We start from the raw sequence: 27,322 nt of genomic DNA on the forward strand, positions 1-27,322 counted from the left end.
GGGAGTGGCACTATTAGGAAAGGTATGACTTTATTGGAGGGACGATGGCCTTGTTGGAGGAAGTGTGCCACCGTGGAGGCGGGGTTTGAGGTTTTCTATGCTCAGGATACCATGCAGTGTCTCAGTAGACTTTCTGTTGCCTGAAAGATAGAGGAATCTCAGCTACTTCTCCAGCATCATGTCTGTCTGAATGCTGCCCTGCTCCCGGCTATGATGATAATGAACTGAACCTCTGAGACTAAGCTGCCACCCCAGTTAAATGTTTTCTTTTGTAAGAGTTGCTGTGGTCACGGTATCCCTTCACAGCAATAGAAGAAACCCTAACTAAGACACTTTCCCAAGTTGCTTTGGTTATGGTGCTTATTACCTAGCTAGGACATCCTTACCACCGTATTAATTAATTTATTTGGTTTTTTATATATATTTATTTATTTATTATGTATACAATATTCTTTCTGTGTGTATGTCTGCAGGCCAGAAGAGGGCACTAGACCTCATTACAGATGGTTGTGAGTCACCATGTGGTTGCTGGGAATTGAACTCAGGACCTTTGGAAGAGCAGGCAATGCTCTTAACCACTGAGCCATCTCTCCAGCCCTATTTGGAACTTTTGAGACAGGGTCTCATGTACCCCTGGCTGTCCTTGAACTCAGTATGTAGTGAGGGATAACCTTGAAGTCCTAATTCTCCTGCTTCACCTCCCAGGTGATGAGATGGCAGGCATTAGAGCAGGAGAAGCAAAACTGTCTATGGAATAAAGAAGGTGGGTGAGAGGCAAGAGGATGGCGGGGCTTCGGGGGTGATGTGCTCAAAGTACGTTACGTAGATGCTGGAAGTAGCCTTTGGTGACCTGCATAAACAGTGATAAAAACGAAGAGGCTTTTTCACCAGCTGTGTTTTCTGTTGGGAGTGAGGCTCCTGGGAAGGCTCGAAGTAGAAAGCATCAAGGGTGGAATGCTTGACCCCTCGATGCTGAAGCTAGAATTAAGGACCTCTTATAGGAACAGGCTCCTGGTGTCTGCACCCAAGAGCTAAGGAAACATGCAACGCTCCCTAGAGATGAGGGCTCGAACAGGGCTTTCTTTCCTGGTCTTCTAGAGGTAAAAGGAGCGAGGTAACCTCTCTCTCTCCCTCTCTCTCTCTCTCTCTCTCTCTCTCTCTCTCTCAGATTAATTTGTTTTACCTTATGTGTATGAGCATTTTGTCTTCATGTCTGTGTGTGTACCACATGACTGCCTGGTGCCTGTGGAGGTGAGCAAGCATCAGCTCCCCCTACCCCTGAAACTATACTTAGGATGGTTGTGAGTCACTATGTGGGTTCTGGGTACCAAACTCAGGTCCTTTGGAAGAGTAGGCAGTGCCCTTAATCCCTGGGCCATTCCTCTAGTATCTAGTCATCTTTTCTTTGACAGCTAAAATGTAAAGACCTTGACTCTTGGACTTTTGGTTTTCATTCTGTGGCCCGGGTTGGGTGACACTCACTATGTAGCCTATGCTGGTCTTGACCTCACAGCACCCCTCCTGCCGCATCCTCCCTAGTGTTGGGTTTACAGAGCCCATCCCTTAGTAGGGATTCTCACAGAAGAGATGAGCAAGTGATCCAACATCATTAGACATGAACTGGGTTAGGTTGAAACAAAAACAAAAGAAAACAAAACCAAATGGTGACTGTAACCCGGGGCTGTCCCTCTCTTTATTTGGTAATCCCTTTGTTTCTATTTCTAATTTAAGTCAGAGCCATTTTTCTCTGGCTCATGGATTAATGGAAAACACTTGCAATCTGGAGTGTTCTGCTTTTATAGTGTCTGGTCTCAGTCAAGTGAGGAGCTGATTTCATGTTTCTCTCAAGCCGAGAGTGAAGAGGATGCTCCACTCACCTCAGAAGGTTTAATGAATCTTCAGAGCAAAGACTGCTTCAGACTGGAAGGAGTGGTAACTGGAGTTTTCAGGGTAAAAGCCAGGGCATTGGCAGTCGCAATTGGTGGGACTTGGCCACCTGTTTTAATAAATAAAGTGGGGTTTTAGAAGAGGAGCAGGTAAAGGGAATGGTGACCCCAAGTTGGGCTTCAATACAGAAGGAATTCGGGCAAGAAGTAGGCATAGTCTCCTTGATGGTTGTCTCCTGTCTGGATACTTGAAGGTAGTCCTGAAGAAGAACTTACTGTTTGAGGGGACAAAATGTCCCTCAGCAACAAAGATATTCACTTTGCTCCAGGTTGCAGCCTCACCCTCGTGGTTAACTGTCCTCATCTGGGAGGGTGTGGAGGGGGGGTACTGCAGGTTTAGGATAGGACCTGTCTCTGTGCTTTGAGCCTTGAAAGGAAATGATATGGGTTATGTAGCAGAGTCAAGCAGGAATCAGAGCCAAAGTAAAGGAGACAGACATAAAGTGAAGACGAGGATGGTGGCTTTCATTCTGCTTTGAATTACTGAGTGGGCCAAGTGAGGAAGAGTCAGTGCTTTTGAGCAGAAGGGTTTGAGTGCCCAGATTTACCTCTGAAATCAATTTCCACCTCTCTTGTAAATAAATTCAGTTATTTCCTGAACTTGTTTTTCCAACTTTTTTCTTTTCATAGGCCCTTCCCATTTTCCAGCTTTTTCTATCTGAAAACATGGAAACTCCTCCCCCTCCCGCCCCCAAGCAATGTCCACCTTTATTTATCCTTGGGGGGGGGGTCCCCAAACTAAGCAGCTACAGAAAAACAGAAAGTCGTCTGGGTATGTATGCCTCCTGCAGATGTGAGCGGTTGCTTCACCCAGTGGCTGTGTGAACATGTAAGTTAGGGGCTTGCCAGTTCTCCATTACATATGTGTGAGTAGCAGAATTGTAGTGGGAGGCCCATTACGTTAAACTTTTACAAATGTGCACAGCCATAGGAAAGGACCTCACACTCAGCACACGCTCTAGACATGTTTGTTCCCTTCTCATTATTTACCCTAAATTATCTTAGCATAAATTCCCACAGCCTCCCACCCAGGGAGTTTTGCTTTCTTCAAGTTTCATTGTCTGCCCTGTGCGACTATTTGTGTTACTCCAGCCCTCTGTTTCTTATTTGTGTCTACCTCAAGTGTTCTAACCACACCATGCTGAAGAAGGCCTGGCCCCCAGGGTTCTAGGCTGCCCTGGGGGCTGCCACTAGTTACATTTAAGCCGAGAAAGATGCATGTCTGTGTCCTTCTCCTCTGTGCATGTCTCTCCTCTGTGCATGTCTGTGGAGTCTGACGCCGATTTCTGTGCATTGACCATTGGCACATAGACAGCTCTCAGTGATTCTTGATGCCGGTGTGCTCACCTGATGTTGGAAAAGAGACAAGAAATGCTTTTATAACAGGGAGCGCTCTTCCCTTCCAAGTGGTTCTGACCACCTCCTCTGCAGTTGAGTTGCAACCATTAGACCTAAGTGGTTCCAGCTGTTATCCGTGTGTGTGTGTGTGTGTGTGTGTGATATAACTGACAGGGGTTACCCCAAGGCGGCTGATGAGAAGCTGAGAAGTTTGGTGAGTGCGTTAAATCCTACAAAATAGCAATATCAGGGCAATATCTGCATTCATCGACACACTTGGAAATGATGATTTTCAGTGAATTAGTTTTTCCTCCATCATACAACGTCATCAAGTATCTTATTTAGACACTATTTTGTTAGTTTGAGTTAAGATATCACTGGGATTTCTAGGCCAAGAGTCTGGGTTGCAGCAATCCCAAAAAGATGAGCCACTCATCCACCCGAATGAAAGAGATTAACAATGCTAAAAGGTAGAGAAAGGGGGGTTTACTCACTGTGGCCACACTGAGAGGAGGGACAGATAAAGGGGTGCGGTGACCCTCGGTCCACCTTCTAGGTGCTGGTGTCAGCTTTAGATTTCAACAGAGGAAGAATTAGAGTCGGAAGCAGGAGTTTTGTAATTTTTTTAAAAAGATTTATTTATTTATTTCTTATGTATACAACATTCTGCCTCCATGTATGCCCGTACGCCAGAAGAGGGCGCCAGATCTCATTACAGATGGTTGTGAGCCACCATGTGGTTGTTGGGAATTGAACTCAGAACCTCTGGAAGAGCAGCCAGTGCTCTTAACCACTGAGCCATCTCTCCAGCCAGAGTTTTGTAATTTTTAAGAGTCCTGGTATAGGTGTGGTCTTTGTGCTCACGGTATTCTCTGGTTCTGTGATGCGGTCCAAGTCCTTATGAAGGGGTCAGTCTGGCTCCTTCCAGATAGATGCTCACTCCTGCTCTAGAGCACAGCCTTATCATCATAGGTATCCTCTGGGCACAGGGCCCTGTCCCGAGAGGGTCTGCTGTTGCGGAAATCCAGAGAACTGCAAGAGGAAAGAAGAAGGATATTGACTTGCTCTCCTTACCTTCAGACATAGTACAGACACATGAGGCCCAGAGGCCAGGCTTTCATGCATTCAGTTACTTGGCTGTAACTAAGTGATTGTTTCAATAATAATATAACATTATTAGTTATTATTCTGTAATTCAGATGGCCTTTCTCAGAAACATGCTCAAAGTAGGGTATTTGATGTTTTGTTGTTTGCTTTTTAAAGATCTTTATGTCTGTGTGTATATGCACACATGCATGTTTCTATGAATGAATGTGGACACATGCCTGCCATGCAACATGAAGTCAGGACAACTTCAAGTATGAGACCTCACCTCCCAGCTTGTTTGAGATAGATTTCTTGTAGGCTAGCCGCACAGAGAGCTTCCAGATTTTTCCATCTCCTTCCCTGTAGGAGTGCTTGTATGGCAAGCACTTCACCCGAGGCCATCTCTTAGCCCTATTTTGGGTTAAGACAGGGTCTCAGGTAGCTTCTGTTAGTCTAGAACTCTCTATGTAGCTGAAGCTGGCTTTGAACTTCTGCTTCTCCTCTTTTTACCTCCCAAGTGCTGGGATTACAGGTATATATCCCCACACCGGTTTTGGTAGTGCTGGAGTTTAAATCCTGGGCTTGGAGCATGCTGGGTAAACTATTCTACCCACTGAGCTATTTCCCCAGACCCCCATGTAACTTTTGAAAACAACACAGATATGGTGAACACAACATTGGTGTCATCTGCACAATGTTTTCATAAATATTGCTTTTTTTCTAGACTCCAGAGCAGTGCCGCGGTGCCACAGGACGGGGTGTCTTTTGATTGACTTTAGTCACTAGGTATTGCTTTTGCCACAACCTTCTGCTCATTAGCCCAAGGCAAGTGGCATACATGCCTAACCCCGGGCCTGGGCAGCTGGGAGGGCGGCCTGGGAGGGATGGAGTGCAGGGCAGGGGTGCAGACCACTTGTTTGTTTTTGCTTGTGCGGCTTGTGAGTTGGGTGTCATGGCCCCAAAGTTTATTGCAAGAGACTAACGTCAAAGAACTTTTCTTTTTGTTTTCTTTAGGGGAGTTTTATGGTTTCTGGCTTACATTTTTAAGTCTTTAATCTATTTCCAGTTAATTTTTATGGGTGCCATAAAATAAGGGTCCGTTTTCATTCTTATATATGGACCTATCCAATTCTCCCAGCTCTGCTCATTGAAGAGAATGCCCTGTCTCCATGGTGTGTTCTTGGCAGGCTTGTGAGACCTTAGTTGACCACATATGTTTAGGTTTGTTTCTCGCCCACCCCACCCCCCACCCCTGTTCATTCTCTGTGTCCCTGTGTGGTCCCATGTCTGTCCCTTTGTTAGGAAGTTTGATGGTGCTGGTCATTGCATACTATATATACATTGTATTTCAATGCTTTTGTGGGTCTATTATACCCATTGAAGCTGAAAAACAAAACATAATCAGAGCTAATAGTCCAGGCCCAACTCCTGACCCATCTTTAGCATTGGCTTATCTAATGAAACCACTCACCCTGGTTTCTAAACTTTAGCCTAATCCTGTTAGTAACTGTTGTCATGAAGCAGTTTCTCTGGGGCTGAGATGGTCCTTGCCTTCATTGAGCAAGGACTTATGGAACACCAAACCCGGCCAAAAAAACCTAAGCAAAACAATTCAGAGATCGTTTAACCACAAAGAGGCTGCTAACATTATCTTATAGAAGAAATCATTTCTTTGGTCTATTATGGCCCTATCCGAACTGAATAAACAGTTCTTTCTCTTTGCTTTATTTTTAAAAAGATTTATCTTGATGGGTGCTGGTGGGTGCATGCCTTTGATCCCAACATTGGGAGGCAGAAGCAGGCAAATCTCTGAGTTCGAGGCCAACCTGGTTTACAGAACAAGTTCCAGGCTAGGCAGGGCTACACAAAGAAACCCTTTCTTGAAAAACAAAACAACAAAAAGAGATTTATCTTTAGCCTAGTCTGGCAATACAGAACTTTAATCCCATCACTTAGGAGACAGAGGTAGGTAGCTCTCTCTCTGAGTTCCAGCCCACCCTAATGTACATAGTGAGGTCTAGACAAGCTAAAGCTACGTGTCTCAAAAAAAATTATTTTTATTATTTTTAATTGTGTTTATGAGCAGGTATCTGTATGTGGATATTAGCACATGAGTTGGGGTGCCTCTGGAGTCCAGAGGTTGTCAGATCCCCCTGGAACTGGAGTTACAGGTAGTTGATCCTGGAGCTAAAACTTGGGTCCTCTGGTAGAGCAGTGTGTACTCTTAACCATCAAACCGTGTCCCCAGCCTGTTTGTTATTATTTTTAAATATGAAGCACTTCGTAAATCATCATGTCCTCTTTGGGCCATGTCAGTATCATTCCAGTTTTAGTATGTGTGCTGCCGAAGCGAGCATGCTATAAAAAAGTTTATTTTTAATTAAATGCTCCTTTTATTGTTTCATATTTCATATCTCCGTGTGTGTGTGTGTGTGTGTGTGTGTGTGTGTGTGCGCGCGCACACACACACATGGAGGGCAGAGGCCAACCGGTAGGAGCCTGTTCTTCCTTCCACCTTGTGGGTTCTGCTGATGGAACTCAGGTCATTAAGCTTGGCAGCAGGTGCCTTTACCCACCGAGCCCTCTCACCTGCCCATGAATAAATTTTTATTTATGTGTCCCTAGGAAAAAATCACATAGCAGTTATCTCTTTGGAAAAACAAAGCTCAGTATAGAAAAGTTTCAAAGAAAAACCTAAAATGGAGTGAACTCCCACATATCCATTACCCAACTTCGACAAATACCAACCTGTGACTAATCTTGCTTCAATAATAGCCCCAGATGTTCGTCACAGTCCTTTGCCACCCAAACTGGGTTATTTTAAAGAATATCTTACACCTTTTATTTCCTTGTGAATATTTTGGAATGTATCTCAAAATATTCTTAAAAAAAAAAAAAAAGAACAGAGTTCCAGGACAGCTATGGCTGGAAACCCTGTCTCAAATAAAAACACAAAAACAAACAAACAAACAAAAAAATCCAAGAAAATCACTGTTTCTGTCTGTCTGTCTGTCTATCTATCTATCTATCTATCTATCTGTCTATCTGTCTATCATCTATCTATCATCTATCTTATCTCAGACAAGATCTGGCTGTGTATCTTGGCTGTCCTGGAACTTGCTATGTTGCCCAGGCTGTCACTGAATTCAAGGAGACCTAGCTGCCTCTCCTCCTGAGAGCTAGGATTAAAGGTATACATCAACACACCTGATTTCTTTTCTTTTCTTTTTCTTTCTTTCTTTTCAGTTGAATGGCTTAAATCAGAATCTAGCCAAACTGCATTTCATGTATATACATCCTTTAGACTTTCCTTTTAAAGGCAGGTTTCTTGTAGCACAGACTGACCCTATGTAGCAAAGGATCACCCTGATCCCAGTTGCTGGGATTACCACACCAGGTTTATGCAGTGCTGGGAACCCTATAAATGGAGACTCGCCATGTGGGTTCCCTTGTGAGCTCTGAGGGACTGCAGGGCGACTATTCTCTGGTCTGTATGATTCAGTGGAGCTCACGCCAGGCATTTCCAAAGCAGTTTGCCGGCACAGATCTTTACTGTCCTTAACTGCTGGTCCCTGCTCCATATCCTGGAGGAAGTCAGGAAGGGAGGGGACACAGGCACCAGGCAATATATAAGCCTTGGAGCTATGGTAGTGACCAAGATGGACACAGTCATTACCCCCTTGCTGCTGCCGGCGTAGGGCAGGGGCCTGCAAACCGGGCGTAAGAGCTAGAGATCAGAGTGGGGGAGGAGTGAAGTTTAGAGAGGGGCTTGTGAAAGCAGCCGGTCCTGGGTGGGGGAGGGGCATCCCTGAGGAGGCGCCTGGAGGACTGACAGGATGAGCTGGTCAGCACAGGGAGCGCTGGGCCTGCAGGGTAGGAGCCAGTACAGACACGGAGTCAGAAAGGCAAAGGAACCTAACTGGTCACTCAGGCCTGTAATCACGTCATTTGGGAAGTGGATGGAAGCAGGAGGACCAGGAGTTCCAAGTCATCTTTAGCTACATATTTAATTTCAGGTTAGCCTGGGATACACGAAACCCTCTCTGAAAAGCAAAAGCAAGACATTTGGGAGGTCCCAAGTACCCCTTTTGCTACAGGTGGGAAAATGGAGCAACGGCCGGCTGTATGAATTCCCATTGGGTGGGGAGTTTAGTTTCAGGCCTAACTGGAGGGAACATTGTTCCACCTAACTGGAGGGAACATTGTTCCACCTAACTGGAGGGAACATTGTTCCACCAAGCTGGCTATTTGACATATTTAAAAAAATAAAAGTTTTGAGGGAGAAGCTCAAAGTTGGGAATCATCTGAGACCAGGCCAGTTAGCTGCTTAGCATCTCTCTGAACTTAGCTTTCTTTCTCACAGATGGGCTGAGCGGAAGGTCAAACTGGCTGAAGAAATAGCTTTCTCAGTAATAATGCTAAGGAGAGTTATGCGATCTTGGCCTCAAGTAGTCCCCCGGTTTCACGGTTCTCGCATGAAATTTGCTTTCTAAGGCCGGCATGCCTTGTGAAAATAGAATCATTCCAGTGCCCAGATTCCAAAGAATGGATGGTACCGGGAGTGTTGGACGGTTTGAATTCCTCTGGAAAAGAGCCTCGTAGAAGGGAGCTGCCTGTACGTGGCCTCCGTGGGATCGCTTCCCACCAGCAGCCAGTCAAGGCCAGCTTGTGGCGTCTGCTCCAGAAAGTGAGCTGTTTCCCACGCTCCCCCACCACAGTGCAGTTGGGACGTTTGTGCTGGGGGAGGCTCAGAGTTGAGAACTGGGCTGCAAGAGGCGCCTTGCCTGACTGCCATCTCTGCAGACGTCAGGGTTTTTCTAGAAAAGTCTTACTGTTGCCAAGCGATGGAAAATATGTCATTTGAGGAGTTAATAGCCCGTGACATTTATAAAAAGAGATGGTTTGGGGGCTGGGGATGTAGCTCAGTAGGGAGAAGACTTGCCTGGAATTCACAGAACCCTGGGTTCCATTCCCTGGAACGATATAACCTGGATGTGGTAGTGTATACCTCCCACACACCGGGGAGGTAGAGGCAGGAGGATCAGAAGCTCAAGACCTGTAGATGGGGGGGGCGGGGGGGGGGGTTGGCAGAGCTTCTGCACATGAGTGAGAAACCCTGGAGTCAGTTCCCAGCACTGCAATAAATAAATAAGTCTATAGATTGATCAATTAGTTAAAAATACATGATGCTTTTGTAAGTTCTAAAGCTCTAGGCCTTTACCAGCCTAGGTTGGAATCAGCGCCACCACCTCCATCCTTCTTCCCACATCCTGGGAACCGAGAGATTTTTGTCTCCAAATCTATAAAGTGGAAAGCAACCCGACCTCTAGCTTCCCCATGCCCTCTCAAACACATGACAATACTCCGTAAGAACTAGAAATGATTCTGAGAACGCTGTACACATCCCAGTTAGACTAGCCTTGAACTCACTGTGCAGCAAAGAATGACCTCGGGATCCTCCAGCCCCCACCTTCCCAGTGCTATGATTACGGGCATATACCACCATACCCAGCGAACACATGGCTGGTAATTGAACCCAATGCCTACAGGTGTATATACCACCGGGCCTGGTCTACACGTTGCTGGCAATTAAACCCAAGGTCTTCTGCAGCCAGGCAGACATTCTTACACCTTGGAGTCAAGAACTTTGGGTCAGAGTTCCAGTGGTGCCAATTACATAGGGTGACTCTGGACAAGTGAATTACTTAATTTTCCCACTACAAAAATATGGATGTCAGTGACACCTAGCCTTCTAATGTTTGCCCAAGGGTTAGATGCTGCTCGCAATGCGGTGAGCTTTACACCTGTGAGCTGGTGTTCTCAGCTCTGAGCTAGTCACACTGGTTAGTGACACTACCGTAGGCCGCGCGGATTTACTTCTTAACACACATTCATCTGCCACCACCTGTGTTATCCTTCCCCTGGGCTGGGGGTTCCTTGAAGGTGGGGTTGTATCCAGCACATTCTGGGGCTCGCCCTGGTAAAGCACAGTCCCCGTGTGGAAGGCTTACTGCCTCTGCTGACTTAATTAGTCATTTGGATAACGCTGGCAGTCAACAAGCACGGCCATCATCTTTGTCAGGAGGACATAGGGGGCTCTTGAGAAGTGGGAGACACCCGCCCATACCGTGACAACAGGCACCCAACAGTCGTCCTAGACATTTCTGGATGTTCCCTCTGTCACCTATCATGTCTAGATGTGTACCTGGTAGCAGCAGTTAAAGGGAGGGAAGAGTTAATGGCTCTATTGGGCTTTCGTTCCGTCATAGCAGGAAAGGTAGCGTGGAGCCCCGGGAAGCTGCTCAGTCCATGTGATGGGAGCATATGGCGGAGGTTGTTCTCAAGGTGGCTGACAAGGGCGCAGAGAGCAAGGCGGGAGCTGGGGCAAAGGTCTGTTCCAGAGTGATCTACTTCCATCAGCCGGGCTCCGTTACTCACGGTTCCACAAGCGCTCCAGATAGTACCGTCAGCTGGAAAGTTTGTCGGTGTTGTTTTAAAATCAAACCCTAACGTTCCCCTTGAGGCGTTCGTCGCTGTGCTCCCTCTATAACCGCATTCGGTTCCCTGCAGGTCACCACCAATGGCATCATCGCCATGAGCGAACCCCCAGCCAGAGAATCCCACCCTGGAACCTTTCCTCCCAGCTTTGGCTCAGTGGCGCCTTTCCTGGCGGACTTGGACACAACGGATGGCCTGGGGAACGTGTATTACCGAGAAGACTTATCCCCCTCCATCATTCAGATGGCAGCAGAGTATGTCCAGAGAGGCTTCCCAGATGTCACTTTCCAGCCCACTAGTGTGGTGGTTGTCACTTGGGAATCCATGGCCCCCTATGGAGGGCCCAGCGGGAGCTCTGCCCAGGAAGGCAAGGTGAGTGCAAATGGAGACGTAGGTATCTGGTGTATTGGCTTCTGGTGTCTTTGGACTTCCGGTCTGTGCTTGTTCCGATGGATGTCATGCTTATGCTGTTGCTCAGACAGGAAGTCTAGAGGAAAAATCCACTAAGTTTCTTGTTGCAGATCAACAGATTCTAGATACTTCTCTATAGGGCTGTCTAAATCTGTTTCTGTATCTGTTGTTGAGAAAGCCAGTTATTTGAGGGGGGATTGCTCCATGGCAAACATATGGGAAGTGGTATTCCTTGTGTGTTCTTTCCTTAATTGAGAGAATGGGAAGATAGCTTCTAATTATATAGAGAAGTTATTAATATGCTAGGTTCTGATATCAGGTACTTCTGAGCGGAGGAAAGAAAAGTCCTCTAGTAAAGAAACCATCTTAGTAATTCTGTCCAAACAACTGTCCAAACCCTTAGCTATATCTCCTCTTATCCCTGTCCCCAAGTAGGACACATGGCATCCCACAGCACACACTTTGGAGAAGTCTGTGACATGTCTGCATATCACACAAGGCTTTGCAAAGCTGGAAGATTGCCTGGCATAAGAATATTGAACTCTTGCCTGTTTCCTGGGTCTAACCCATTAAACCTTCATTAGCCCCTCCAGCAGTTGTGCCAAACGCTTGTATTTGCCTTGAGCATGCCTTTTCTTTCATTCTGGTATGTTTTTAACCCACAATACCGCGCACACACTGTCAGTTGTCCTTGTGATGATCTCCTGTGTGAATGCTCGGGCCCTCCCATGAAGCCTTGACCAGAAAGCGCCTCCTCTGTCCCCACCCCACACAACATGGATACTTCCTCATTTGACCGACGTGTAGTACTCTGCGTATACCTCTGTTACAGTGTCTGTCCTCAGGTTAGGCTGTGTTTTGTTCATATGTAGACTGTACATTCCCCGTTGTAAGAGAATGAGGTGGAATACTGCCGCCTCTCCACTGTCTTGTCTACCGGGAGCCCAGAGGACTGCGTGCTTTGAGGGTATGGTTGTATTGCTAGGTAACTGACTGCTAATTCATCTTCACAGAGAAACACGTTCCAGGCTGTTCTAGCCTCCTCAAATTCCAGCTCCTATGCCATTTTCCTCTATCCTGAAGATGGTCTACAGTTTTTTACAACATTCTCGAAGAAGGATGAGAGCCAAGTGCCTGCCATGGTTGGTTTCAGCCAAGGTTTGGTGGGATTTCTATGGAGCAGCAATGGATACTATACCATATTTGCCAATGACAGAGAATCAATTGAAAATTTGGCCAAGTATGTATATTCCTTACTTGTTTTTCTTCATTAGAAAATAGTTATTTTTGTAATATGATTGTATATTGTTTTACCCAGCAGAATGTACTAGGTATTATGTTACCTAAGAATGTTCCTGTAGATTTAATTTTTATATAGAGATATTTAAATGATGAAATAGTATTTTTTCCTGATGAACTTTAGGGGATATTTTCAGCACAAAGAGATATTTTGTTCATTTGCTTTACTTTTTATTTATGTGTATGAGTGTTTTGCACCATATGTCTGTGTCCACATCCATGCAGTCAGTACCTATGGAAAATAGAGGGTACTGGATCCCTGGGATTAAAATTACAAATTGTTCTGAGCTACCACATGGGTGCTGGGAATTGAACCCAGACTCTGGAGGAATAACCAGTGCTCTTTACTTCTGAGCTATCTCTCCAACCCCAATAGTTTGTTATTTCAAGTGCACCCTCACGCAAAATTGTCTCTCCCATGTCTCCTATGAGTCTGAAGTCAGAAATGAAGGCAATTCACACCTGTCTCCTGCTAGGAACCTGAACTGAGATTTTCCACCACGCGGCTGCAGGGACAGTCTTTACCGTGCTCATACTCGGTGAAGCCTCACGGTAACGCTGCTGTAGATTTGACAGAAGAAGCCAAGATTAGTGTTTTTGTCTTGCTCCCCTCACCCTTACCCTGAGACAGAGTTTCTCTGTGTAGCCCTAGTGCCTGGAACTCACTGTGTAGACTAGGCTGTCCTTGGACTCAGAGATCCACCTGCCTCTGCCTCCCAAATGCTGGGATTAAAGGTGTGTGCCACCACCACCTGGCATAGTACTTCTCACCTTTTAAAACATATGATTTAGAGGCGTGTGTGTGTGCATGCGTGTGCATGCGTTCATTTCAGTTCTGAGAATTGAATGTAGGGCCTTGTACATGCTAGGCAAACACTTTTACCATTGAGCTACATCTCTAACGCTTAATTTTCTTATAGTAACTGTGTTTCATAACTGGCTTGGAAAAATTCTCCAAAATTTAACAGCTGACTCTTCCCAAATGTTTTATATTATTTCTGAAAGAATACTTCTGGTCACAGAGAGAGCTAGGGTCATGCTCCAAGGACAAAAAACATCTGTATTTTCTCTGTGTACACAAATACGTTAGCTGGTCATGATGGCACATGCCTTTGTTCTCAGCGCTCAGGAGACAGAGCAGGTAGATAGGTATCTGAATTTGAGGCCAGCCTGGTCTACAGACTGAGTTCTAAGACCATTGGGGATACAAAGAGAAATCCTATCTCAAAAAACAAAACAGAACAAAATAAAAAAAAAAAAACAAGCTACCAAAAACAAATATGTTTTACACCATGCAGTTAAAGATAATAGTGGGGAACTAACTCTCTAGTCACTTTAGTTCATGAGATGGGGTTATAAATGGTGAATTGTGTGGGCTGGTGACATCCACAGTCCTTGTGGACCTGGGATGGCTCTAGAGGGTAAGCTCGTCATGGTGTGGTGTCTATTTAGATTCAAGCTCACTAAATAGTCCCTGCCTGTTTGAGCCCTGTAATGACCACACATGGCAGCTGCTGCCCTCCTGGACACCAGCCCTCACTGAGGGTAGACACATGGCATGGGTTTCAGGTGGATACAGGTCACCTGAGCTTTTTCTGCCCATTTGGTCAGTGGGGTCTACCTGTGGGGCCGTGGCCTGTTCTCAAGCTGTCTTCCTTGCCTTTAGGAGCAGCAATGCTGGATACCAGGGTGTGTGGGTGTTTGAGATTGGGAGTCCCGCTACTGCCAAGGGCGTGGTGCCAGCAGATGTGAACCTAGACCTGGATGAGGAGGGAGCAGACTATGAGGATGAAGAGTATGACCTGGTGACCTCTCGCCTGGGCCTGGAGGATGTGGCCACCTCACCCTTTCCTTCCCACAGTCCGAGAAGGGAACACACTAACCCACACGGTGCGCCCAGGGTCCTTTCTCCTAGCTATGAGGCTACAGAGAGACCCCATGGAATCCCCTCTGAGAGAACCAGGTCTTTCCAATTGCCAGTGGAGAGGTTCCCCCAGCAGCACCCCCAGGTCATTGATGTGGATGAAGTAGAGGAAACAGGAATTGGTAAGACATCTGTTTTACGGTTTGGAACCTTTCTTGCCTGCTTGGGTTTCTAGACAGGAGTTGGCTCGTGTAGGCTGGGTCATGTGTTGATGAGGTGACTTTGTGGGGAGCAGGTGGCCTGGGGGAGCAGGAACTGAATGTTCACGCTGAAGATCAGCTGATGCATAGGTCCGGTGGCTTCTGAGTGACCCAGTGATCTTTTAGGATGAGAACTTTGGTTCTAGACACAGTGGGTAGTGGGGGTATGCCTCATTTCAAGATTCTTCCTAATGTATTCTGTTTTCAGGAGAGTCAGAATCAGAGAGAGATGGCTCAGTAGTAGGTAAAGGTGCTGATGTCCTAAGTTTGATCTCCTGGAGGTCACATAGTAGAAGAGGAATGATTCCCCGCAAGCTATCCTCTGACTGCCATACACATGTATGTGTGCACACATGCGCACATACACAAACAAATAAACGTATTTTTTTTCAAGACAGGGTCTCATTTATGTAGCTTTGGATGGCCTGGGACATAGACTAAACTGGCCTTGAACTCATGAAGATTCCACTGCCGCTGCTTCCCAGGTGCTAGGATTAAAGCCATGCACTACCGTAATCTGGCTAATATTCTTTTTTTGTTTTGTTTTAAAATGTCATTGTTAGGTGCTGTTTGCCAAACGCTATAGAAGCTGAGGCAGGAGGATCAGTGTTTCTAGGTACATGATAAGTTCCAGGCTAGCCTGAGATGCAGTAAGATCCTGTCTCAAAACCCAAAAGAGAACCGCCGGGCAGTGATGGTACATACCTTTAATCCTGGAACTTGGGAGGCAGAGAGACAGGTGGACCTCTGAGTTTGAGGTCAACCTGGGCGACAGAACAAGTTCCAGGACAGACTCCAAAGCTACTCAGAGAAACCCTGTCTCAGAAAACCAAGAGAGAGAAAAAAAAAAAAAACAGAGAGAGAAGAAGGGAGACTTTTAGAATATTTTGAAACTCAAGTTTCTTATTTGTGACTTCTGAGATGTATTCACCCACCTGAAAAAACATTCTAGAAGTTCCTTTGGCTCTATACAACTTTTCTTCCACATTTTCCCCTCTTGGTTTTGAAATTCGAACAGTTGATTATTTTTCCTTCTGTCAGTTGCAGAGTTGCTTTCTAAAGAACACACACACACACACACACACACACACACACACACACACACACCAGATCCCCTTAAAAGATTTCTTCTTCCTCTTCTTCTCCTTCTTCCTTCTTCCTCCTCTTCCTCCTCCTCCCTCTCCTACCCTTTCTCCCCTTTTTCTTCTTTTATCCTTCCTCCTCCTCCTTCTCCCCTTCTCTTCCTCTTTTCTTCTGGGTTTTGGTTTTTCAAGATAGGGTTTCTCTGTGTAACCCTGGCCTCAAACCCAGAGATCTGCCTGCCTCTGCCTTCTGAGTGCTGGAATTAAAGATATGAGCCACCACATATGCATGACACAGTATGATATACCCTAATAACCATATTGTGTCAAGTATTTCCTACATTTTGAGGAAAATTACTTGAGCATCCTTTAAGTATTATGAAACATTCTCAAAATATGATTGCTTTTTTTTCTTGAGAATCATATATAATGGCTGGTTTTAATTATCAACTTGATACAACATAGAATCACCCAAAAAGAGAGTGTCAGTGAAGGATGTCTCCACCAGGTTGACCTGTGGGCATGTGTGTGGTGGGTTGTCTTAATTACCTTGTGGGAAGACCCAGGCTGAGAGTGAATAGCATCCTTCCATGAGTTTGGCACTGCACTGTAGAAGAGCAGAGAAAGCTAGCTGAGCAGTAGCCATGCATGTATTTACTCCTTTCTGCTCTTAGTTATGGCTGTGATGTGACTGATTGCTTCAAGTTTCTGCCTTGCACAATGGAATGTAAGGCAGACAAACCCTCTTCTCCCCTCAGTTGCTTTTCTGTCAGATTTTTAAAAAATCATGACAACAGGAAGAAAACGAGGACACCCATCGAGACATTTAAAAATTAAAGACATTTTAAAAAGTCTTATTTATTTTTATTTTCTGTGAATGTGTCTTCTACCTGCATGTGTGTATGTGTACCATGTACATGCCTGGTGCCCAAAGAATTCAAAAGAGGTCATCAGATCCCATGGAACTGGAGTTGCAGATGGTCCTGAGCTACCTTTCAGGTGTTAGGAATCGAATCTGGGTCTTTAAATAGCAGCAAATGTTCTTAACCACTGAGCCATCTCTCCAGCCCCATCAAGACCCAAATAAATGGGATAGCTATAATCTTTAAACGTGTCTCATAGGACTCTTTACTCTTTCTATTAAGATGTTATTATAAAACTTCCTAGAAACATCTAGTTCATTCCACCTACAGACTCATTTTTGTTTCTCTGTCCTTGTTCTGATGTACACCATGGCAGTAGTCATTACTGTCTGTCCATATTGAATTCCCAAATCCTCAAGATGGTATTCGAGACTGTGTGCTCACTGCCAAGGTATATAAATGTACAAGATGCCATTTGGTGGAAAGATGAGTTTGTGGGTTCCAGTCTTACACCTCATAAACACTGTTCTCTGGATTTGGGGTAGAGGAAGGGCTACTACCCTCACCTCTTGGCCAGTAACTCAACCTTTGATTCTGTTAATGAGTATGTTTGCTTATCGATGTTAAGTTTTGAGTTTCATCTTTTTTTCCTACCCTTCCTAAGTATCTGAAATTATCATTTATGAAATTGTCACATTTATTTACTCCCAACAACAAATGGTGGTTATAGTAGCAAAAGCCTAGACTTGAACTCAAAATATATCTGTGACAGATGACTTTTTTTGTCCTCTTTCCCAGTTATTTCACTGTTTATTAGAAATATCAACTGTCTGAGGCCTACAATAACATTCTAGTGTTGTTTAAGTAGTTACCCTTAGATATACAGAATGTAACAAGCCCACCAATGGGGGAATTCTGGCTTGAACTTTGAACTTATGCGATCAGAAAACTTTCAAGTTTACTCAGGTGTCTTTGGCTTCAGTCACCAGCCATCTTTATACACACTGGAAATTCCAAGTAGTTGGAGCCAATACAATCTATCTGAGGATAAATTTTATTTTGATCTTCATTTATAAACAAGATTATTATTATTTTTTGGTAATTTTCTCAAATTATTTTTATTTGACAACATCTACAACCATGAAAGGGATTATTTCCTTTCCAATTATCACATAAGCCTTTTAGAGACAAGAAGCAGTGAGATCAACTATTGTAATCAATAGAACCACACCTAAATCTGCCTTATTAAAAAGCTGTACTTCTTATAACTGTGCACTTTAGGTTTAGTGAATTCTAGTTTCTCCGCATCATATTCTATTTTTAACTTAAAAAAACTTCTTGGAGACTTAAAGTTGACAGAATAAGCTTATCTGTAATATAAATTTTCTATTAATTTTTTTTTTATTGAGCTCTACATTTTTCTCTGCTCCCCTCCCTGCCTTTCCCATTTCCCCTTCAAACCTCCCCCAAGGTCCCCATGCTCCCAATTTACTCAGGAGATCTTGTCGTTTTTTATTTCCCATGTAGATGAGATCTATGTAAGTCTCTCTTAGTGTCCTCATTGTTGCCTTAGTTCTCTGGGATTGTGGTTTGTAGGCTGGTTTTTTTCTATTTTCTGTTTAAAAACCACCTATGAGTGAGTACGTGTGATAACTGTCTTTCTGTGTCTGGGTTACCTCACAATGATGTTTTCTAGCTCCATCCATTTTCCTGCAAAATTCAAGATGTCGGTTTTTTTTTTGTATTTTTTTCTGCTGTGTAGTACTCCATTGTGTAAATGTACCACATTTTCCTTATCCATTCTTCAGTCGAGGGATATTTAGATTGTTTCCAAGTTCTGGCTAAGACAAACAAAGCTGCTATAAGCATAGTTGAGCACATGTCCTTGTGGCACGATTGAGCATCCTTTGGATATATACCCAAAAGTGGTATTACTAGGTCTTGAGGAAGGTTGTTTCGTAATTTTCTGAGAAATCGCTACACTGACATCCAAAGGGGCTGCACCAGCTTGCACTCCCACCAGCAATGCAGGAGTGTTCCCTTTACCCCACAACCTCTCCAGCATAAGTTGTCATCAGTGTTTTTGATTTTGGCCATTCTTACAGGTGTAAGATGGAATCTCAGAGTTGTTTTGATTTGCATTTCTCTGATGACTAAGGATGTTGAGCATTACCTTAAGTGTCTTTCAGCCATTTTAGATTACTCTGTTGAGAGTTCTCTGTTTAGGTCTGTACTCCATTTTTTTTTTAACTGTATTATGTGATCTTTTGGTGTCCAATTTCTTGAGTTCTTTGTATATTTTGGAGATCAGACTTTTCCCATTCTGTAGGCTGTCATTTTTTCTTGTTGACCATGTCCTTTGCTTTACAGAAGCTTTTCAGTTTCAGGAGGTCCCTTTATTAATTGTTTCTCTCAGTGTCTGTGCTGTTGGGGTTATATTAAGGAAGTGGTCTCCTGTGCCAATGTGTTCAAGTGTACTTCCCACTTTCTCTTCTATAAGGTTCAGTGTGGCTGGCTTTATGTTGAGGTCTTTGATCCATTTGGACTTGAGTTTTGTGCATGGTGATAGATATTGGTCTATTTTCATTCTTCTACATGTTGATATCCAGTTATGCCATCACCATTTGTTAAATATGCTTTCTTTTTCTCATTTGATATTTTTTGCTTCTTTGTCAAAAATCAGGTGTTCGAAGGTGTGTGGATTAATATCCAGGTCTTCTATTCAGTCCCATTGGTCCTCCTGTCTACAAACAAGATTATTATTACCTCTAGAAGGTCACTCCTCTTGGGATTTTGAACTTTATTCCAAATAAATTTGCTCTAGCTAGATCATGAAATTTAAACACTGGTTTGCAGTTCTAATAAAACAAATAAGTGGTAGAAATTTAAACGAGAGAGAGAGAGAGAGAGAGAGAGAGAGAGAGATTCTTTTTGATTCTTTTCTTTTAAGGATCTTAGAAGAGATGCAATCAAAGTATTGTTTCTGATTGGCTGTTTTTTATTTTTATTTTTGAGATCATACAATAATTACATCATTTCTTCTTTCTTTTCTTCCCCCTCTCCAAATCCTCCCATGCTCACCCCCACCTTGCTCTCTTTCAGATTCATGGCCTCATTTTCTTTAATTGTTGTTTTACACACACACACACACACACACACACACACACACACACGTATGCTTGTGTAATTTCTATAATGACCAGCTTTTGAGTATCAGAGCTTTTGAATTACTCTCTGAAGAAAAGGGTAGGAATATATACACACACACATATATGCACAGATACATATAAAGATGGTTAAAAGGCATTTTTATGATGTGTATTTTATCACACAAGAAATTATTTATAAAAAGAAAGGCTATTTGGGCTGGGGTACAGCTCTGTTGGCAGAGTGTTTTTCTAGTGTGCACAAAACCCTGAGTTCTAGCACTCCATAAACCTTACATAGTGGTACACGCCTGTGATCCCTGTACTCAGGAGGTGAATATAGCAGAATCAGGAGTTCATGGTCATTCTCAGTTCTTAGTGAGTTTGAGAACAACTTGGGATACATGGGACCCTGTCTCAAAAAAAAACAAAAACAAAAATGGGGTTGGAATACAAGTATATATTGAGGCTCTTAACCAAATAAAGCTTCTCCTCCTGACCATATTAGATGGGCACCGTCTTAGGATTCATGTTGATTGACATTAATATACATTGTGGCAGTTTTTAAGTATTCATACTTAATGATTCTTGAAGACTTGTTTACGTCAATGGTCTGAGTAATGGAGCCCCATATCTGTCCAATGGTCACACTCAGGCCATGGACTTTAGTTTCTGTGGTCATCTTGGCTCCTTGAAGGTCTTAGGTGCCCAGTTGGCTCATGGGCACCTCCGTGGAAATGCCTCTCAGCCGAGAATCTGCAAAGCTTTCACAGGTGTGCCTCTGTTTTCTCCAAACAGTATTCAGCTACAACACAGGCTCCCAGGAGACGTGTGCCAACAATAGACACCAGTGCTCCGTGCATGCAGAGTGCAGAGACTATGCTACTGGCTTCTGCTGCAGGTGCGTGGCCAACTACACAGGCAACGGCAGGCAGTGTGTGGCAGAAGGTAATGTACTTTTCCTCTGCATTTTCAGCTTCGGGGAGAAGGAAAAGGAGTGCCTTTTGGGTCTTGGTGCTTGTTTATAGACATGGCCTTTGCCCTCATCTCTGGAATATGCAGTTTTAGATGCCGTTTTTAATGATATCATCTCGGTTACATTCTCTGATGACCATTCCTCCCAGGATGTCCTTTTTGTTTTCTGGTGTGGCATATTACCTTGTTCCCCTGTAGTCCTTCCCCATTTCTGAGGTGACACCCACCAGGAGTCTCTTTTCACAGCTGTCCCCTGACTGCTGCACAAAGAGCCAAGAGTTGAAATGGCACGGCCAGGACCTGGGGCGTCCTCCCTCATTTTCCTTTACCCAGAGCTTTGCCTTTGGAGTCTTCTCAGTTGTTTTTTTACTTTTGAGACAGAATCTTGCCGCATAGCCTGGGATGACCTCAGACTTGAGATTCTCCACATGTAGAGTGCTGAGGCTCCAGTGTGTACCCCAACTTGGCTTCAGTCTCTAGCTGAGTGTATTGCTTGTAGATCTCTCGCTCTCTCCCTCCCTCCTTCCCCACCTTTCTTCCGCATGCCCTTGGAACAGCAGCATGCCTGAGGTAAGGCTGATGGGGTGGTGTCCTCAGTTCTGGCTTGTCAAACCCAGTGCATGTCCAGCTTCAAAGTGGATTCCATGATAACTGAGGTCAACACTGACCTCTGTCCCCAAAGGGGATAGACTAGTCACAGGAATCTTCAGTGCAAGTCTAAGGATCCTCGTTACAGTCTACAGTCATTACTTTGGAGGCTATAAATTAGCGTGAAAATAAACACAGTATTTGGCCTTTGTCCCTTCAGATATCACGTCTCCCGCCTACCTTCACAAGCACTTAGTGGGGAGTTTCAGTTGCCTTGTGAACTCTGACCAATTAAAATATAACTGGAGTCGGTGTGCTGTTTTCCAGACTCTGTGTCATAGCTATCCTGACATCAGTTGTTTTAACTTGCCACACACACCAAAATTGTTTCCTTCTGGGTCATTAAGTAAAGCGAGGTTTGTTTTACTTTCATCGATCTTCAGCAGTGCACCAACATGCGGTTTAGCTGGCATATTCATCTGGGAGAATGTTTTAAAGTTGTTTTCTATTTTCTTCCAAGCCCTGTCACCCCAGGGGTGGGATGCTTTGGAGGATTTGTTCTAGGTTTGACTTTTATACCTTTTCAACCTAGGAGAAGGTTCCCAAATCTACATGCATGTGTATTTCCTCGCTCCTTTCTTTCCTTCCTTTCTAAATCTCTGGGTGCTGGGTATTGAACCCAGTCCTTGTGTTTCCCAAGCAAGCACTACCAACTGGACCATTTCCTCAGCCCAAAAGCATATCTTAAAGGGCCACCTTATTAGCTCCCTACCCCCAATATCAGAACTAAAAATGCTGGACAAACTTTGGCGTTGAACTCAGGTATAACAAACTGTTCGGCCACACATTTGGACATGAGCACATCCTGTAATTGCTTTGTGGTTTAAATATTTGTTGGATTCTTCCTACTTAAAAAAAAAACCAACAGTATAATCTTCAGACAGGCGTGGTAGCTCATGCCTATAGTCCTAACATTCAGGAGACGTGGGCAGGGAGATTACTGTAAGTTTGAGACTAACCCAGGCTACAGGGTGAGTTCTAGGCCAGCTACAGAGTAAGAGAGATCTCGCCTAAAAGCTCAGGCGGGGATAAAGCTAGCAGAGACTGGCGGAAGCGATTTTATTTGGCTTCCTTAACTTGGCTTCCTTCCTTGTTTCTGTAATGTTCTTGAAGTGCATTTTTTTAGCATTAGCTTGCAAGGGTCACAGCTTCCCCAGTGTAATGACACAATGGGTGTACAGAGTTACTGTGTGTCAGATGTGTCCTGGCTGGTCTGTTACTCCGAGCACAGATGACCTTCCCGCCAGGAACAAGTCCGTGGGAGGAGGGGGTGGAGACAATGTTCCTGATCATTCCTAGTCTAGGAAAAGACAGTTGCTACCAGAGGGCCGGGGTGGAGTTCAGGGGCAACGGCCTCATTTGATCTCATGTGCCAAAAGAAAAAGGAAAAACCTTCAAAGAATTTAATTCTACATCACATTTCAGCACTGCAAGGTGACCTTTGACTTGCATCTTCCTTTAGTTTTTGTTCTTATTTTGCAGTATAATTCATGTGCCTCTATGTGTGTGTGTGTGCATGCGCATGTGTGTATGTGTGCATATGTGGGTGTAGTGTTAGTGTGTGTACACTAGTGGATGTAGTAGCAGAGGTCAGTATCAGGTGTATTACCTTACTTTTTTGAGACGGGATCTCTCACTGAACCTCAGGCTCACCAGCTGACTTGTCTAGCTGATCAGCAAGCCCTAAGGATCCTCTTGTCCTTCCCTCTCCATCCTAGTGCTGAGGTTACAAGTATACATTGCCACACCAAGCTTTTTTTTATGATTTATTTATTTATTATGTATACAGTGTTCTGCCTGCATGTATGCCTGCACACATCATTACAGATGGTTGTGAGCCACTATGTGGTTGCTGGGAATCGAACTCAGGACTTCTGGAAGAGCATTTCAGTACTCTTAACCTCTGAGCCATCTCCCCAGCCCAACCACCCCAGGCATTTTAAATGGGTGCTAGTCTCTGAACTCAGATCCTTATGCTTGTGAAGTGTGGGGCTTCCTAATGCCTGTGATCCACAATTATTGGTATCCATTATCAGTAACATGGGAGAAAGGGGAGGGGCAGGAATCCCTGAGGCCCCTTGTGCACAGTGGTGGGCACCTAACTTTCTGCCCATTAGTACCACATGCAACAGAGGCAGGAGCACTGGAATATCCAGGCTATGGCACACAATCACAGGTACAAGTATTTTACGGAAAGCATTTTCACAACACGGGGGTCTGCATCACCATCCACCCGGTATGGACCGCGACTCCATACCTTCCACGAGTTGGGTAAGGTCCTAGGAGTTAAAAAACAGAGACAACACACACATACAGAGAGTTCGAGTCATCCTCAAGAGGAGAATGCCCAATTTTATTCAATTGTATGGGGGTTAATATACCCTTTTGCCCCAGTAAAGGAAACTCCTCCCAGCCAGAGGGGGATGGGGAAGTTGGCGCCGAGTGAGAGCTTCTCCGCAGGCAGGTGGGCTTGAGTTGCGGAGCGGTGTCAGACAGGGTAGAGGGACCTGGCGCCTGGTCTCTCCCGGGCAGGTTGGGAAATTGCCATTTCAAGGTTTAACAAAGCCTACAGCTGAAACACCAGGCTAAGAGCATAGCTAGCACAGAACTAGCAGGAAGCTTAGCTGGTTGCCCAAACAGTCCTTGATTTGCATCCCAGGGAGCAAGGGAAGACGTGGGCCTACAGTATTTATTTTCCGAAAAGCCCTTTCCTGCAACAATGTCACCTCCTTGCTTCCCTAATGAACAGACACATTCTTCTCTTTGGAAGGTAGGGGAAAGCCATCTTCACCTTCTCCCTTTGTTTCTGACCCAGGCTCCCCACAACGGGTCAACGGCAAGGTGAAGGGAAGGATCTTCGTGGGCGACAGCCAGGTCCCGGTGGTGTTTGAGAACACTGACCTACACTCCTACGTGGTAATGAACCATGGACGCTCTTACACAGCCATCAGCACCATTCCTGAGACTGTCGGGTATTCTCTTCTTCCCCTGGCGCCCATCGGGGGCATCATCGGATGGATGTTTGCAGTGGAGCAGAATGGGTTCAAGAACGGCTTCAGCATCACTGGTAACTGATCCCCCAATTGAAATGAACGGACTATGTGAACATGGGGGAGGTCAGAGAATAAATGGGTTTGGAACTCTATCTGTAGGCACCTTCTGGAAGTATTTCCTCTGTGGACAGAGGCCTTTTCCTCAGAAATAAGGACATGGCAAAATTCATGTATAGTGTATTCATTAAGGGAGGCCATCTACAATTGTGTTTTGACGGAGGAATGGTTTCTGGATGGGAGTTTCGAAGTCTTCCGTATTTGGTGCTGAGAAGATGGCGCAGCCAGTAAAGTGCTTACCTTGCAAGTATGAGGACATGTGTCCTGTGTCCATTGCCTCGAACCCACATAAAAAGCCAGCTATGGTGGCATGTGCTTGTTAACACCACACTAGGGAGACTGAGACAGGATCCCTGGGGCTCACTGGTCAAACAACCCCAGATCCCAGTGATCTGTGTTTTTGAGACAGATCTCATACTCTGTCTCAAATAAACAAAGATGATTTAAAAAAAGAAATATCCAAGGCAAACCTCTGGTCACCATATGTACCCATACACACAGGTATATCCCACACCCACAAACATGCACACACCCTGTGTACAAAGGTTTACATGCGCAAATCCAATCATGCCCACACATCTGAACACATAACAATCTGGCATAGACATAGAAAAGTCTCCAAGGTGGAACAGGAGTTAGCAACTCATGCATCTCACCCATCTGAAAGTGGCATTTCATATCTCCATATCTGCTCATGGAAAAGAGCCTGACACTTCTGGCTGGTCAGTCCAGCCTGATCAACGCCATTCTCTCGAGTGTTCGGAAACTTTGGAGACTCTCAAAGGCCTTACCCTGTGAGGAAGGTTGAGTCTCTCGCCTCTTTTCTTTCATGCCATGTGTGTGCCTTCACCTTCTCTTACTCCCCTCCCTCTTCCCTTTAGGTCCTTTCTTCCCCTTTCTACTTTCATGTTTTACAGCAGGAGGGTTTACTTGCCAGGTGACAGAGTGACAGGCCTGTCTTGCTTTCCAGGGGGTGAGTTCACCCGCCAAGCTGAGGTGACCTTCCTGGGACACCCAGGCAAGCTGGTCCTGAAGCAGCAGTTCAGTGGTATTGACGAACATGGACATCTGACCATCAACACAGAGCTGGAGGGCCGAGTGCCACAGATCCGCTACGGCTCCTCAGTGCACATTGAGCCCTACACAGAGCTGTACCACTACTCCAGCTCAGGTGAGTCCCAGACTGCAAACTGATAGTTTGCGCGTGCCTGCCCACTCTGATGGCCTTGAGTATCTGGGGCAGCGTCCCTGGGGTCCGCAAAGGGAAACACGCAAGGCTATTCTTTATTTGAATGCCTTTCCCTTAAGTACAGACAGAAGACACATTTGAAGAGATTTACTACAAGAAAATAAGGTGTGTTGGGACACATCAATCATTCCTGCCCTTGAGAAGCCTGACCTAGAGGAATTGCTACAGCTCCAGGCCAGCTTGAGCTACATAGCAAAACAAAACAAAACAAAAAACAAAACACCCAGAAAAATGGGATGGGTTGTAGCTCAGGTGACTGAGGGCTTGTCTACACACACAGAGTGTCTGAGTTGGATCCCCAGCACCGTGTAGACTAGATCAGGTGGCGCCCTGTAGTCCTAGCTTTTGGGGAGTAGAGTCAGAAAGATTAGAAATTCAATGACGTCCTCAGTGAGTTTAAGGCTAGCCTGGGGCTACATGAGACTTTGTCTAAAAAGAGGAAACGCAGCAACAAAAAAGAACTCCAGGAAAAAAGCTTTGAGTACAACTTTCCGATTTAAACACTTTCAACCTTTTCTCATGTGTCTATCATCTGTGTTTTTGTCACATGCCCCCACTATTATATAATTCAAGATTTTGTTATAATGTATTTATTTGTAGTTTTTACACATTTTCGCCTTCTGGCATGTGTTTGCAGTTGAAAACAGTGACCGGAGCTTCTACCTGCCACTCAGCTTGCTTAGTTGCTATCATTTGGCACCGTGTTTTAACACACACACACTTCGTCCTAACTGTAGAGAAACAGTGTCCTTGTAGGTTATTTCCGAAGTGCTTCGGATATTTCTTTCCTAAGAATAAGGGCATTTTCTTACATGGCCACATCCTAACTATGAAAGAGGCGGTTATTTTTAAAGGGCTTTGTAGCCCTTACTTTGTCTCCAGCTAGAGGCCATCCTCTTGCCTCTGCCTCCCAAGCGCTGGGGTTGTAGACATGAGCTGCCAGCTCAGGCTCTGGGATCTTTAGCACAGAAAAGCACAGTATGTAATCTTGGGCACATCATTTTCATTAGCGCTGCCCATCAACTGTGCTACATTGTTATGTCTTTACCTTCTTATGCACACCAAATCATGAGTATTTGCTAGTTTCATTAAGTGACTTTGAAAGGCCTTTTTCAAGGAATCTGCCCCCATCCTTCTGGGTGGTCTCAGGATTGTAAATTGCAGGAGTTCCTCCCTCACGCTGAGTTAAAGCTGAGTTAAAATGACCTCTCCCGTTGGTGAACCTTAGCCACATTTCCCATTGGTTGTTCTTTGCTTATGCTGCTGGGAACTGAACTGAGTGCCTCAGGCAGACTCCCCTGTGCTGAGCTACATCCCAAGCTCTTGGCCACATTTCTGACTTTTGCAATACTGGGAAGGAACACGGGGGCCTTGTGCATATGGGGCAAATGTCCTACCACTGAGCTACACCCTCCGTCCCTCATTTGTCTTCATAAAGTTTTAGGTGTTTTTGTTGGTGGTGGTTTGTTTGTTTTTTAGTACCTGTAAGTTGCCTAGACTGAACTTGAACTCGTGCTGTAGCTCAAGCAGGCCTTGAACTTGCAATC

The 27,322-nt window shown here is 44.9% G+C and overlaps 1 protein-coding gene across 1 annotated transcript in view; it reads left to right on the forward strand.

The window, feature by feature from the left end:
- The window catches only part of Nid1 (nidogen 1), a 77,893-nt gene that overhangs the window by 11,031 nt on the left and 39,540 nt on the right, over nucleotides 1–27,322 (forward strand). Inside the window, exons 2-7 of the mRNA XM_085699239.2 lie at nucleotides 10,941–11,240; nucleotides 12,293–12,519; nucleotides 14,245–14,624; nucleotides 20,592–20,741; nucleotides 24,232–24,483; nucleotides 25,497–25,692. Of these exons, the coding sequence (XP_085555365.2) occupies nucleotides 10,941–11,240; nucleotides 12,293–12,519; nucleotides 14,245–14,624; nucleotides 20,592–20,741; nucleotides 24,232–24,483; nucleotides 25,497–25,692 (1,505 nt within the window). The remainder of the gene's footprint in view (nucleotides 1–10,940; nucleotides 11,241–12,292; nucleotides 12,520–14,244; nucleotides 14,625–20,591; nucleotides 20,742–24,231; nucleotides 24,484–25,496; nucleotides 25,693–27,322) is intronic.

Source organism: Myodes glareolus, chromosome 14 (assembly GCF_982192425.1).
Source record: "Myodes glareolus chromosome 14, mMyoGla1.1, whole genome shotgun sequence".
Lineage (NCBI taxonomy): Eukaryota > Metazoa > Chordata > Mammalia > Rodentia > Cricetidae > Myodes > Myodes glareolus.